Here is a 12,661-nt window from a genome sequence, read left to right as displayed (position 1 = left end):
TGAACAGGGAAATTGAGCACAAGGCACAGTACCCATGGGACGAGGGACTTGAGCAGGAATCCAGTGCACAGAAGAAGCCAGGGAACAAACACTGCTGAGTAGACTTTGAAGAAAGCCCACTGAGGAGTTCTACAGGCCAAGACCATCATGCTGGGGTAGCTGACCTGCCCACTCACTTTCCTGCCCACAATTAGGGCTGGCTGCAGCAATACTCCCTGTTTGCAGAGTTGTATTTCGAGTTTGTCAGTCTGCTTTGCTCACAGCACCTGCTGTGTGAAACAAGCCAGTACCAGCTCAAAGCCTGAGAAAGAAGTAGCAGGTGTCTAATGAAGTTCAGAGCCTCAGAGCATAAGAGATTGGAGAAGCCTTGGAAAAGCCATCAGAATTGTCAGTGGAATAGAGGCTGTAAGAGAAAAACCCAACCAAAGGAGAACAAAAGAGAAAGAATGTTTTATTTCAAATGCTGGTGTACATCAATATTGCACCTAACAGGAACATCTAGACCAATACACTTGTAAGGAGCTTTCCACTCCTCAGCCATACATAATCCAGAACAAGATATAGAAAACAGTGAATGTGCACATATATTTTTTTCCAATGAACAGAGTGTACAAATAAAAATAAAGTGAAGTACAATCCTTACAAAGCAAAACCCCTTTTAATGAGCAGCTGTGATCTGAGCAGGCCATTTGTGGAACATGTGGCCATTTAGCACCAAACACTGATTAATTAATTGTGTCTCAGCTTTTACCATGCAAGATCCCCTGCTCCTTAATCTTCTGGTCATGTCTAAAGGCAGAAGCACAACAACTCCAGTAAGGACAAACTCCCTGCTGAGCCAGATGGCCGCAATATGAGGATTAACTGAGTCCTGTCCTTCCTGCTTTCATCATGACTCGGGACTGCTCAGAACATGTTTAACAGCCTCTGGTAGGAGCACTGGTGTCAACACATAGGAACCAAAATGGCCATTGATAAATAACTGAAAGAAGCCAAAGACTCTGCTCAGAAGCCTTTTTGTTTGGAGAAATTCCCTCATTCAACCAATTCTAAACTCCTCCGCAGTCCACAGAGAGGTGCTTTAAAGACAGGAAGACTAGAAATGGAAGCTGACCATAACTTTAAGGAACCAGATTTCAAAACCAGCTTAGCAGATGTGCAGGAAAAGAAAGTTTCCATTACCAATCCTGCATCTTGGTAGCTAGCAAGAAGGATCAAGGGACACACCACCACTACAAACTCATGACTGTTCTTACCCAACGCAAGAACCGGGACAGTTTAGTATAGACACCGTATTTACCCTTCCTTGCACATCCTTCTCCCCAGCTAACAATTCCAGTAACAAAGTAAGTATCCTTGTATCTGGTCACATGGGGGCCACCACTATCTCCTTGGCAAGCATCCTTTTGTTCTGTGTCATAACCAGCACAGAACATGTTCTCAGTTATGGCTAAGTTAGTGGACTGCTTACAAGTGTTCCTGTTAACATAGGGGACTTCGAGCACCTTCAGTTTTTTGGATCTTCGTCCGCCTTCAAATTCACGCCCAAAGCCACTAACCCTCCCAGATCTTTGGTTCATCAGAACTTCATTAGCAAAGTCTGCTTTGGGGAGACACGCTGCGACGACGTACTCTGAAAACCTGATAGGCTCCTTCAGCTTTAATAAGGCAATGTCATTATCATAAGTGTCAATAATAAATTTAGAATGAACAAGTATTTTGTCCACAGTGTGCATTGATTCAGATGGCTCTTTCTTCTCTCTGTCCACTTCACCTGTACAAGAGCATTAAAAGGGCCATTAATGTGGAGAAAGGGTAAGAATTTTAGAACAACCTTGGCAGAGGAAGAGAGCAGAATATTCATTCTGAGCACCTTGCCCAGGACCTTAGACCACACAAGGAAACTGTGAACAGGTGTGGCAGTGTTTCTTTGCAGCCAGTGTGTCGCCATTGGTCGTGAGGTTTGGTCTATGGAGATTTTTGTACCAGTTTACATAAAGGCATAAGCTGATTCAGCTAAACTAATGCAATTTTGTGTGGGAGCAATTACAGGAGCTTGAGCCTGGTTTAGAGAAGAGAACATGGTCTGGACTGCAACAGTGCAAAGCTGAAGCTATGTTGATCCTGTGTCCTGGCTCAAAAGGGAAGCAATGATAATAAATCTGAGCCTATTCTATCGTGCTCTATTCAATGAGTCAAACAATGAGTTTGTTCCCACAAGAACAAACCTGGATGCTTATGAAGTGCTAGGAATGATGAGCTCTGTTACAGCAGAAGCACTGCTCTGCTGAACACATTGATAGCCAACAGTTCTAGAATATTTGACTGTAATCACTCTCAGCTAGCTGGCAGAGAAGAAGGAGAGGCACCTGTTGTTACAAACAGGATTCTCACAATAACAAGAAATTATAAAAAGCAGCAGAAAGGTAAAACACCTTAATGAATCGGGAGTACATCTCACAGGAGATTTATGGCACAGAAGGTTAAGCACAACAGATAGTTGTCCCACCTCAGAGGAATAAAAGAAATAATCACTCACCAACAACAACTTTGATTTCTTTGGATTGGTTTATGCAATGAGCTGCAGTAAGTATAAAATTTTCACTCAGAACAGTTCCACCACAAAACTCTTCTCCTTCCTCGTCTATCAGAACAGCCTGCGAATGAAAACAGGTAAGTGCAGAAGGAGCAAGTGCAGGTTACTGTCCATGAACTATGAAGAGCTAACTGCTTTCTCTGCACATTACAGAGATGCTTCTTACAGCAGTGTGTATGTGGCCCTCCAGGTCTCTCCTGTTACCACATTCTCAGGTGCAGAGGTCACAGACTGACTTCTGCTGCTACAGATTCTCGACTGACTTTATGTCAAGTTGACATTTGGCTTCCACACAACCTCACTCCCAGTGCTGAGCAACGTCCCTGAGGCACTGACCGGCTGAGCAGGCAGAGCGCACACTCCAGATCACCCCATCCCTTGGACTTTCTCCCTCAAAGAATGTCCCAGATAAAGGAATTCATTTTGGCTGGCCCAAACTCAAGAGTAAAACTGAGACACGAGGCTGTATTTGTGAAGCAAAACGCTGGCTTTCTCTGTTTTATCACCCTGCTCCCAGGTGTGCTGCCTCAGTGGATGGTCTCAGACAGAACCAAAATGTAACCTGCAAAAATGGCCTGGGAGACCAGCATGACCCAAAAGTCCTCTCTGGGGATAGAGTAGGCAGCTCCATCAAAAATGGCACAAAGCCTTTTGTTTAGAAACTGTGAGGCTGCAGTTTGCAGAACAGCACATCCAAGTGCCCAGGGCCACACAGTTCAGCTACGTCTCACTGCCACTGGCACATGGCACAGGTCACATTCAGAAGGCAACAGCTGGAAAGAGCCACTGCTCACCTTGCCTCACACACACTCTGCCCCATGCAGGGCAAACCCCCCTCCATTTACCTGCCATGGGCATTGGCCAGGAGGACACTCATCCCCACCAACTATCCTGGTATCCACATATGGAGTCTTGCTGCTTGTTCTGTTGTCAGGGGGAGGGGTTGGGCTTTCTGTGGTAATTGCAAAGCCCTCCTCTGCGCTCGTTCCGTTTGCAAAAGTCATTTCTTCATCACTTGTTCCATTATTATAGTCAGTGGGTGAAAGAACAGACCTTTTCTGCCTTGCCACAAAAACTTTTCCACAAGGGAATTTTACTGTGAAGAGAAGAATGTTAAAATTGAAGAAGAAGAGAAACACCAGCATATGAAAAAACATCTTGGCAACATCAAGGAAACTGAGTGGAGTAATGTGGCTCACAAAAGCAACTTGTTATTTTTTAAAGGATATAAAGAACAACATCATGATCATATGTTTGAGATGTCTGACCAGCCTTCTTACAAGAGTCTAAAAATGTACAGGTGTAAGTAGCATTAATTATGAGTATTGAATATTTTCAGTTTCTATAAAAAGAAAGGTTCTGAAAAGAAAGTTTTGCAGGCTGCCACTTTATGTGGTGTGTAAGTATTTAAGAATATTAGTTATTACTGCAATTAGTTTTCATTTGACAGCAATGGAACCTGGTAATTTGCTGAGAGGCACCTTGCAAAGGGTCTAAAAACACTTAGATCTTGATCCAATCCATCACAGCACCTCACAAATGGAAGGCTTTGGAAATCTCTTGGCTTCACTGTTGAGTCTATGTCATGTAGGATACTGGTGGTTTGAAAACCATTCTTCAACTGTAGACCAACACATCCCTTAACTGCGAAACAAGTCTCACCACCACTGCTATTGATTTGTCTCATGGCTTTGTACCTGTTGCAACACAGCGTTTGCCATCCTCTGCTAGAGCATACCCATCTGCACAGGAACACAGCACATCCTTCCGTCCATCTCTTCTGACACTGCAGAACTGCTCACAGTCACCGTTGTTTATTCTGCAGAACTTGGGTATGACTATAAAAGAGACGGTGGGAGAAAAACTCTACATAAACACTGATTTCACGGAACATCCGCAAGTTCTCCAAAACAAAACACGCTCTTTAGATGGGATCTGCATCCCCACCTGCCGAGCACCTGAAGCACCTTTTAGGAACCCCTCACGTGAGTGCTGAACATCAGCTTGTGCCTTACAAAGCAGCTGCATCCAGCCTACAAAATGTACTTGCCAAGTCCAAGTGGGCCCAGTGGCCATGGCATGGTGAGCTCAGAAAAGCAGAGACAAATTGTCAGGGGAAGAATGAACAAAACTCACCGAGAACATAACTGTGTAAATCCTCACATGACATCTCCCTCCTGCCCTAAAACACTCAACTCCTCATCACTCCCCTCCATGCTGTGACTGCACCTCAGTTCCACACTCCCACTCTTACTGCTGGGCTAATGATACACCCTCCCATGGCAAGATCACAGTGGCAGCTCTCTGCCACAGTGTGAGCCCCAGGAAGGTTTTCCATACAAAACATGTTTCCTTGCAAGGCTCCCTGGGAAGATCACCACCACAGCTCTCTAAAGCAGAAACTTACCAAATTCACAGTTCTTGCCTTGATAGCCATCCAAGCACGTGCAAGTGTAGGAACCAATTCCATCTTTACAGTGGCCACCATAGTGGCAAGGATTTGAACTGCATTGGTTCCCATCTGCAAAAACAAACCAAAACACAAATTATTGGAAGACTGCAAGTATTTTCAGTGAACACGGAAGGGCTCTTCATTTTCTTAAGCCATCTTTCATCCTTCCTTTTCCAATATAGGTCCTGTGAGTTGCCACATTCCAGATGGAACAAACAGTATAAATGCAATCATTCCAAACCTGCAATGATTCATCTATATATCCTCAGTTTTGCAATCTCTTTTTGGTGGCTACTCTTTGACAGTGTGTACACAAGCCTTTTTTTGTGGGAAGGTAAAGGGATTAGCTCAGTTGGTTAGAGCATGGTGCTTACATGGACAGAGTTGTAGATTTGATCCCTGTATGGACTTTTCATTTAAGAATGATCAATGACATTCATCTTTGTGGGTCCTCCCAACCCAGAATATTTTTTCATACTTTGATTGTGGTCAGAGTATACATAGACTGAAGCCTGTAAGAGCTGACAGAACATTTCTGCATTGGAATTACTGCCTAAAGATACTGAACTTATGTCCTCTTGCATTTCCGTATAGCTTTTGCTCTGTTTCATATAAAATGTAGAGTATCCAGAAAAGTGATGTTTGATAATTTGCTGCTCTAGATAACATGCTGCAATCCTCCTATTTTACCACTTGTTCTGCCCCTCTTTGGAGCAGCCTAAACAGCAATGCCCATAGCAGAAACAACATGCAAGAGGCTACTCATACCAAGGACCCAGCATGCTCCCTCTGTGGTGTTTCTGGACTCTGACCTCATCTGCTGCAGCTTTGCCTGCCACAGGGAACAGTTGCTGGGCTTTGTGTACTGCACCCACACATCAAGATCCCTTTTCTACCTGCACGTGGCCTAAACCAATAGCTCTCCAAATGCTCCAGCCATGGAGGCTCTGAAAACATGATGTCCATGCTTAACAGAGGGAAGGCAAAACCAACCTTAACGAAAAAATACAAGACAGATTGAGGGCTTAAAGCATAACTTCTGATTTGTGCCTCCTCTGCACTGCCATAGCACTCTATTCTGTAGTTGTCTTAGCTAAGCAGCATTCTATTGTTAGAAAAGATACTTATTTAGTCTTATCCTACACTGTAGTTGCAGCTGTGGTAATGAGTTTTAGATCAATTTACATCAATATATCAAATTCATATAAATATTGCACAAATTGCAGAATTCCCTACTAAAAAAGGAAGCAAGAACAAATTGTTCTAGTAACTTGGCTGAACGTAGCTGTGTTTTTCAGTAATTCTGAACACACATAAAGCATTTGTGGACTGTGGTTTAAAATGTATTAAAACTAACATTTCTGCTAGGAGCATTGGCACTGATATTCTGCTGCTTGTATTCTCATGAGAAAATGGTTTGAAATATTCCAATCCTGTTTACTGTAACACTGACACAAGCTTTGCTTGAAATTTTAGTCTGTAGGTTGCAGAGTTCATCCCCTGCTTAGAGGATTGTGAAAGTTTGTGGCAAGTCTTCATGGCAACTGTCTTCATTTTCCTGCAGATTCCAAAAGACAAAGCTGGTCAACATTTTGGAGGTACTCCTCCTAGTTTCTAAAGTGGACATATACTTTCTGGAAAACACATTATCAAACACCAATACATTAAAAATCTACCCCTGCACAGTGCTTACAAACACTGGAACCCTAATAAATAAAACTCACATATTTAGATAAAAAACCAGAAAACTGTTAGGTATTATCTGCTGATCTACTGGCATATTTTCCTTGAATGCCAAACAGTTCTGTAAAATACACAACCTAAAAAATGTTCTTTAAGACAGGAATCAACAACACTTTGGCATGGAAGGAGACAGGAAACTGGCAAATGACATTGCAATGCAATTTAACTTTGTGTTAGTTATGGCATTTAAGAGACACCCTCATCTGTGACTCTTTGCATGTTGAATTCTCCCATCTGGGGCTGCCCCTCTGAAAGAAAACTATCTGGCAGTACCACACATAGTTTCTGCTCCTCACTGTCCTTTGCGTGCAAAGCCCCACAGTTCTCTTTTTGAGAGGACAAAGGTCAGCCCAGCAACTGGAGACAGCTGAACCCTGCCTTCAAATGAAGCAATTGGGTTCAAACAACAGCAGGCAGTAAATCAGATTCCTTTTTCAAAGGAAACACAATGTGAGGGTGTCCCAGAGTGAAAAGAGAGGAAGCAAGGGAGCAGGAAGGGGTTACTTAAGATGTGTATACTTTCAAACCTTGCAATAAGGAAACTAAATCTTAAACAAGCACAAGGTATTTCTTACCTACATAGATGTTCCAGAATTCCTCCTACAGGTAAGTGTGGGAAATGGAGAAAAAAAAAGGAGATAGATAAGAATTATCGAATTCCTCAGAAAAATATTAGCCTTTTCATATACATGATACTTGCAGCTAAGAATTGTTAAAGGAAATATTTACCTTATAGATACATACAGTGTCTTGCAGCCCACCATTACCATTTAATAACAAAACCATTTGGTCCCATCTGGTGCCCAGCTCTACAGAATCCAAATGGTGTCCAGCTCTACAGAAACAAGTCTCATGCATTTTTCAGAACTATCTGAAACTCCTTTGAGTTTTTTTCCAGTGTGACGCATTCAGCATAAGCCACTTGATTTTCTTGCATAACTATCTTCCCACCAGTGCTGACCGAATTTACTTATATTCCTGTAATGCCAAATTCTCAGTCTTGATCCCCACCCCATACTCCCATCAATCAGGACCTCACAAATCCTGACATTTAAAAATATTTTGTCTGATTTGTGTTCTCCTTTCCACCTGCACTGAGGACTCCAGGATGCTGTCTGTCCAAGACAGTCCTTTCCAGTGAAATCTGGTCACCAGGCAGAACTGGCTGTGCCGGTTCTGCTATAGGTAAGTCAACATTTATGATCTGAAGTACACTGAAGATGCACCCATGACTCCCCACCCAGGACACCTCAAGGCCACCCCAAGAACATTCTGGCCATCAAGTAATGTTAAAGGGCATTGAATTTGGCGTTAGCTCCAGTTTCAGGGTAGTTCTAAACAGCCATACAGCTGCAGTCTATGTTTGCAACACCACCTTTTCTACCTACTCCAGTCCACACAGCTGTCCCATCTCTTTAACTTCCCCTTCAACTTGGGAACAAATCACATTTCTGTCTAAAGTTAAGCAAGCCATTGGGGGAGGGCGGGTGACACAAGAGTCACACAGACTTCATTCCAACCAACATTAAGGCATTTAAGAACTGTTCACAGTATACATTCTCTCTATTCAGATAAAGAGAGCTACAAAATTACAAGCAAAGCTCTTAAGATAAGTTCCGTAAAATTCCCTCATGAGGTTCCGCTTCATTATTTGCCTTCCCAGACTTCCCGTGGACTGCCTTGACCACAGTCATGGCACTTAGTAACCCAAATAGGGTAACACATGTAACCCAGATAGGGTGAACATATTTTCAACACTGATAGAAACAAAGCCATTGAAGGTGAAGTAACTTTCAAAGGCAATTAAACAAATCAGAAGAATAGAGGATTTAATGTGGGCTGGCCATGCAAGAGCTAAATTAAGACTGCCGTGGAATGATTATTACCTTAGCAATTCTACCCACAGTCAATCACTACTTGTTCTTTGTGTTGAGTGATTTGGAACAAACTGTGAGTTTTGATGCCCAGCTCAAAGGACTTGAATAGCATTTTTTAAACATGAAACACATAAGCCTATGTTTCATATTAATAGTTCATCCTTACAGTTTTCTCCTGGTCTTCAAAAGCTTCTCTTGCTTCTTCTTTTGAGCAGCGCTCCTCATTGCATTCTCTTTCAATATTCCCTTTCTTCAATTCTTCTAAGAAAGAGTTAGCACGTTTTGTTCTTTCCAAGAACTTGTTGGCATTTTCTTTCTCGATGAATACTAGATAGCAGAGAAAAATTATACAGGTGGATAGCATTTGGTGGTGGAAAAGTCATGACAAATGAGTGAAGTAGAAACAGAGCTAAAACAGACCACACTACACCTGTACACATTACCTGTGTGGTTAGTCCTCACACAGGCTGATACATTCCAATATCTTTCAGATCAGTCTCTCTGAGAATCAGTAGCCTCAGAAAAAAATGTAGGACCCCAGATTTTCTCCTACTCTTTTTAATCTTAGAAAGGTTGACAATAGGGCTTATATTTCTGCTGCTTCTGCTCAAGACTCTCAGTCTTGAATGGAATGACTTTCCCTGAATGCTGGGGAGATTACATTCCTTGATTTGTTTTTAAAGCTGACCACCAGGCAACACTGCTGTCTGCTCCAGGGGCTTGTGCTGCAGAAACTAAATGCCACTCAAGATGCAGCAACGTATCTTCTAGCAGCTGGAAAAAGCCCACATGTGAGTTCTGTTAATCTTCACCACTCTAAATCCCACTGAGCTGCCCTGGGGTCTTCCTGCCCTCCTAACAGCACCTCCCAATTGCCTGTAGAAATGTTCCTGCCTTCCTGATTTATGTGCATGCAGAGCTAAGGCAGCTGCCTTGTAAGATTTTACAAAGAGCAGGAGTAAATGAACATCAGCTTTTTTTCCTGCTTTAGCAGGAAAGTACAGCCTGAAGTCAGTTTGCTGAGTTATTTTATTCTGAAAAGCTTGGTGGCACAGAAGCCTGAAGCTTGCTGCCTTCAAGTTCAAGAATTAGGTAGCTGTTGAGGAGGATCAGAGACATGAAACCATTATCAGAGACATAAACCATTAAACTTTTTGCAGGCACTTGCCTCTGTGGGCAACAGCATCAACCTCCAGTGACTTGTGCAAGTTACCAGGAAGGAAAAATAAACACAACACTGGAATAAATAAACTGCCAATTACCTTGTAAAGAGTGTATGTTCTAGGAAAGTGTGAAGAATTTGGAAGCTGACATTTAATCAAGTTCTATCACCTGGAATTTACACTGAGGAAATACTTTCCAATCACAGGCTGGAGTATGGAATAGTATGCTACATATGTGACTTCAAGGACAGTAGCTTATGCTCACTGGGAGGCTTGCACATTCCTTTTGGAGCATTCTTCACACAGTTTAATTCAATGATAAATAAACTTGGTAATAATAATAATAATAATATATAATAAGGATTATATACCCTAATATCCACCAAGTGAGCACACAGGAGATTTATTTTGCTTTCAATGAAATTGGTGGATCATCCACAGGGAGACAAGTTCTGTTTTTTCTTATATTAAGCAATCCCATGCGTAGTTTGAGGCCCCCACTTACTTTGAAAAGGCTCCTCTCAAGTAAGGCTTACAGAAAGTACTTTTAAATTGCAGCTCAGCGACTGTTAGTTCATTCACCCGCTATCTTATTTGCCCTTAAATCCCTTTCTTCAGTGACAGGACACAGCCGGTGGGGTTATCACGTTTATATTCCTTTGCTTTCACACCACCCGCGCAAGAGGATGTTTTCATAAACTTGGACTAGTCTCTTTCTGAGGCTGCTCATTCTTTTTCCCAAGCTCTCTATCATACTTCCTTCTTTAGAGACATCAAGGAGCAACAGGCACTGGTCAACCGAAGCAAGATATTCCAGAAACATGCCAAAGACCTTGTTTTAAACCCCAAGCAGTCAGACACACTGAAGGAAGAGTTAACACTTTTAAGAAGTTATTTGTTGATGCTGCCTCGGACTCAGGCGCTGACGCTGGCGGCACAAGAGGGCATCGGGACCTGCTCACACGCTGTGTCCCAGCTTCTCCACGGCCAAGCGCATCCAACCAAGACTCGGCCAGGTTTCCCCTCACACACGAGAGCACCTCAGGCTGCGGGGCCAGCTGTGCTCGGGGTGCACGGCGGGCAATCCCTTCCCTACACCGTCCCCGAGATGCCCAGCAGCTCCCTGCCCCGGCAGCTCAGCCCCCCGCTTTACGGCGGTGTGCCGGCTCGGCACAAGCGCTGAGAAGCCCTCAGCCGTGTGGAAACAGAACCTGCCGGGGAAGACGGGCCGTGGCGGGGCCGCTCCCCTTCCTCGCCGCCACTCTCCCGCAATATCGACCCGCCACCGCCTCCGGCGTTCCCCGGCAGCCCCCCGCCTCCCCAGAAGGCTGCTGGGAAGGGAGATTCCCCCCTCCCGAGGAGATGGAAAAGGTGGCGCCTCACCGGCCCCCTGAGCGCGGAGCAGCAGCAGCGGCAGCAGCAGCAGCAGCAGCAGGGGCCCGGCCATGGCGGCGCCCGACGATGCCGCTGCCGGGGCCGCGCCGGCGGCACGGACGGGACGGACGGGACGGACGGGACGGGCGGGAGCCGAAGTCTTCACCCCCTCGGGCGGGGTGAGACTGGAGCCGCGTTGCTTCACCCTGCCCAGAAATAGCGGAAGCGCCGGGACAGGGTGACAGCCGCGGCGGGATTTCTCACTCGGGGGGGATGAGGCTGCTCTTCTTTTTGTTCTTTATTTTTTTTTTTAAAGCCCAAGGCAGCGTGGGGTTTGTCTTGTTTTGTTTTTAATCGCACCTTTTATTTTGGAGGAAGGGAAGTGAATCGTCCCCTCAGCAGGCTGGCGTGGCCCCGGCCCGGCGCTGGGCAAAGCCGGGCTCCCAGCCCACAGCAGGCGCCGTCCTTGGCTGCTCCCAGCCGTGTGTCCCATCCACATCCAGCACTCTAACCTGTTGGCTTTGGACCACTGACCTCGGCCTCAATCTCCCCTTTCTTGTGGGGAGTTCACAGTGCGCTGCTCAGGCCGTGTCTTCCGTGCTTCCAGAGCCAGCCATCGGGTCTCCTTCATCTCCTTGGCTTTCCTAAGGAGGCTGTTACATTAAAATTTTAATCTAAAACCCATATTTGTTTTGAAAAAGTCATTTTGTATGGAAAGTATTAGTACTGATTTCTTTCAGCGTTTTAGCCTTGTTTCTGCAAGGTGATTTGTTCATAAATATCAGTATTTACACTGGAATGTTACAGAGGATAAATCATGTTGTGGATCATGGAAAACACAAACTAATCTACCTTGAGGAGTCCTCAGGGATAGTTTTACAGTGCTGAGCGCCTTATCTAAATGAAAATGAGGCTTTATTTACTGGTCACTACTTAGAGTCACCTTCCTCCTTGAGAGTGGTCTCTCTTTTAGGAGTAAGTAGAACCTCTAATGCATGTATGTATATATAGTGTAACATCTCTTGTTTTTCAGGTCTCTTTGCTGCCTTTCTCAGTTCAGTTCATTACCTAAGTGAACAGTGACACTTCCTTCTTTGTCAGTAGAACAGGTTATAGGATGTTCAGTATTGCGTGATATATGTACCACACAATGTCAATGTTTTCCCCTAATAATAGAGTATGATCGTGCCCTACTTGCTGACAAGCTTTTTTTGGTGGAGTTGATCTTCTGCATTATTTGAACCATCTAGAGCATAAATTCTGCATGAGATAGTTAAACTGTGTTCTAATCTCTTAGTTCAGTTTTATCTTCCTCACCTTTTCAATTTCATGCTAAGGTTAGAAAGTACATTTTTGAATGGTATATGTTTTCAGAGAGCTTCAGGTTCTACCATTTATGCCTGAAGACTTTAGTGAATGGTCTTTGGTCAGCGTTTTGCAGAGAGGTATACAATTG

At 44.1% G+C, this 12,661-nt stretch overlaps 1 protein-coding gene across 1 annotated transcript; it reads right to left on the bottom strand.

Moving 5' to 3' along the window:
* Nucleotides 1–430: 430 nt before the first annotated feature.
* On the bottom strand, nucleotides 431–12,617 carry F10 (coagulation factor X). The gene is made up of 8 exons (XM_086880229.1): nucleotides 11,215–12,617; nucleotides 8,835–8,995; nucleotides 7,367–7,391; nucleotides 5,004–5,117; nucleotides 4,294–4,434; nucleotides 3,442–3,692; nucleotides 2,540–2,657; nucleotides 431–1,774 (listed from the first exon to the last, which is right to left on the bottom strand). The coding sequence occupies exons 1-8, from the start codon at nucleotides 11,276–11,278 to the stop codon at nucleotides 1,233–1,235; spliced, it is 1,416 nt and encodes a 471-aa protein (XP_086736355.1). The 5' UTR covers nucleotides 11,279–12,617; the 3' UTR covers nucleotides 431–1,232.
* Nucleotides 12,618–12,661: the final 44 nt, after the last annotated feature.

Source organism: Cyanistes caeruleus, chromosome 3, assembly GCF_971803275.1.
Source record: "Cyanistes caeruleus chromosome 3, bCyaCae1.hap1.1, whole genome shotgun sequence".
In the NCBI taxonomy this organism is placed as follows: domain Eukaryota; kingdom Metazoa; phylum Chordata; class Aves; order Passeriformes; family Paridae; genus Cyanistes; species Cyanistes caeruleus.
This window is presented reverse-complemented; position numbering and strand designations above follow the sequence as displayed.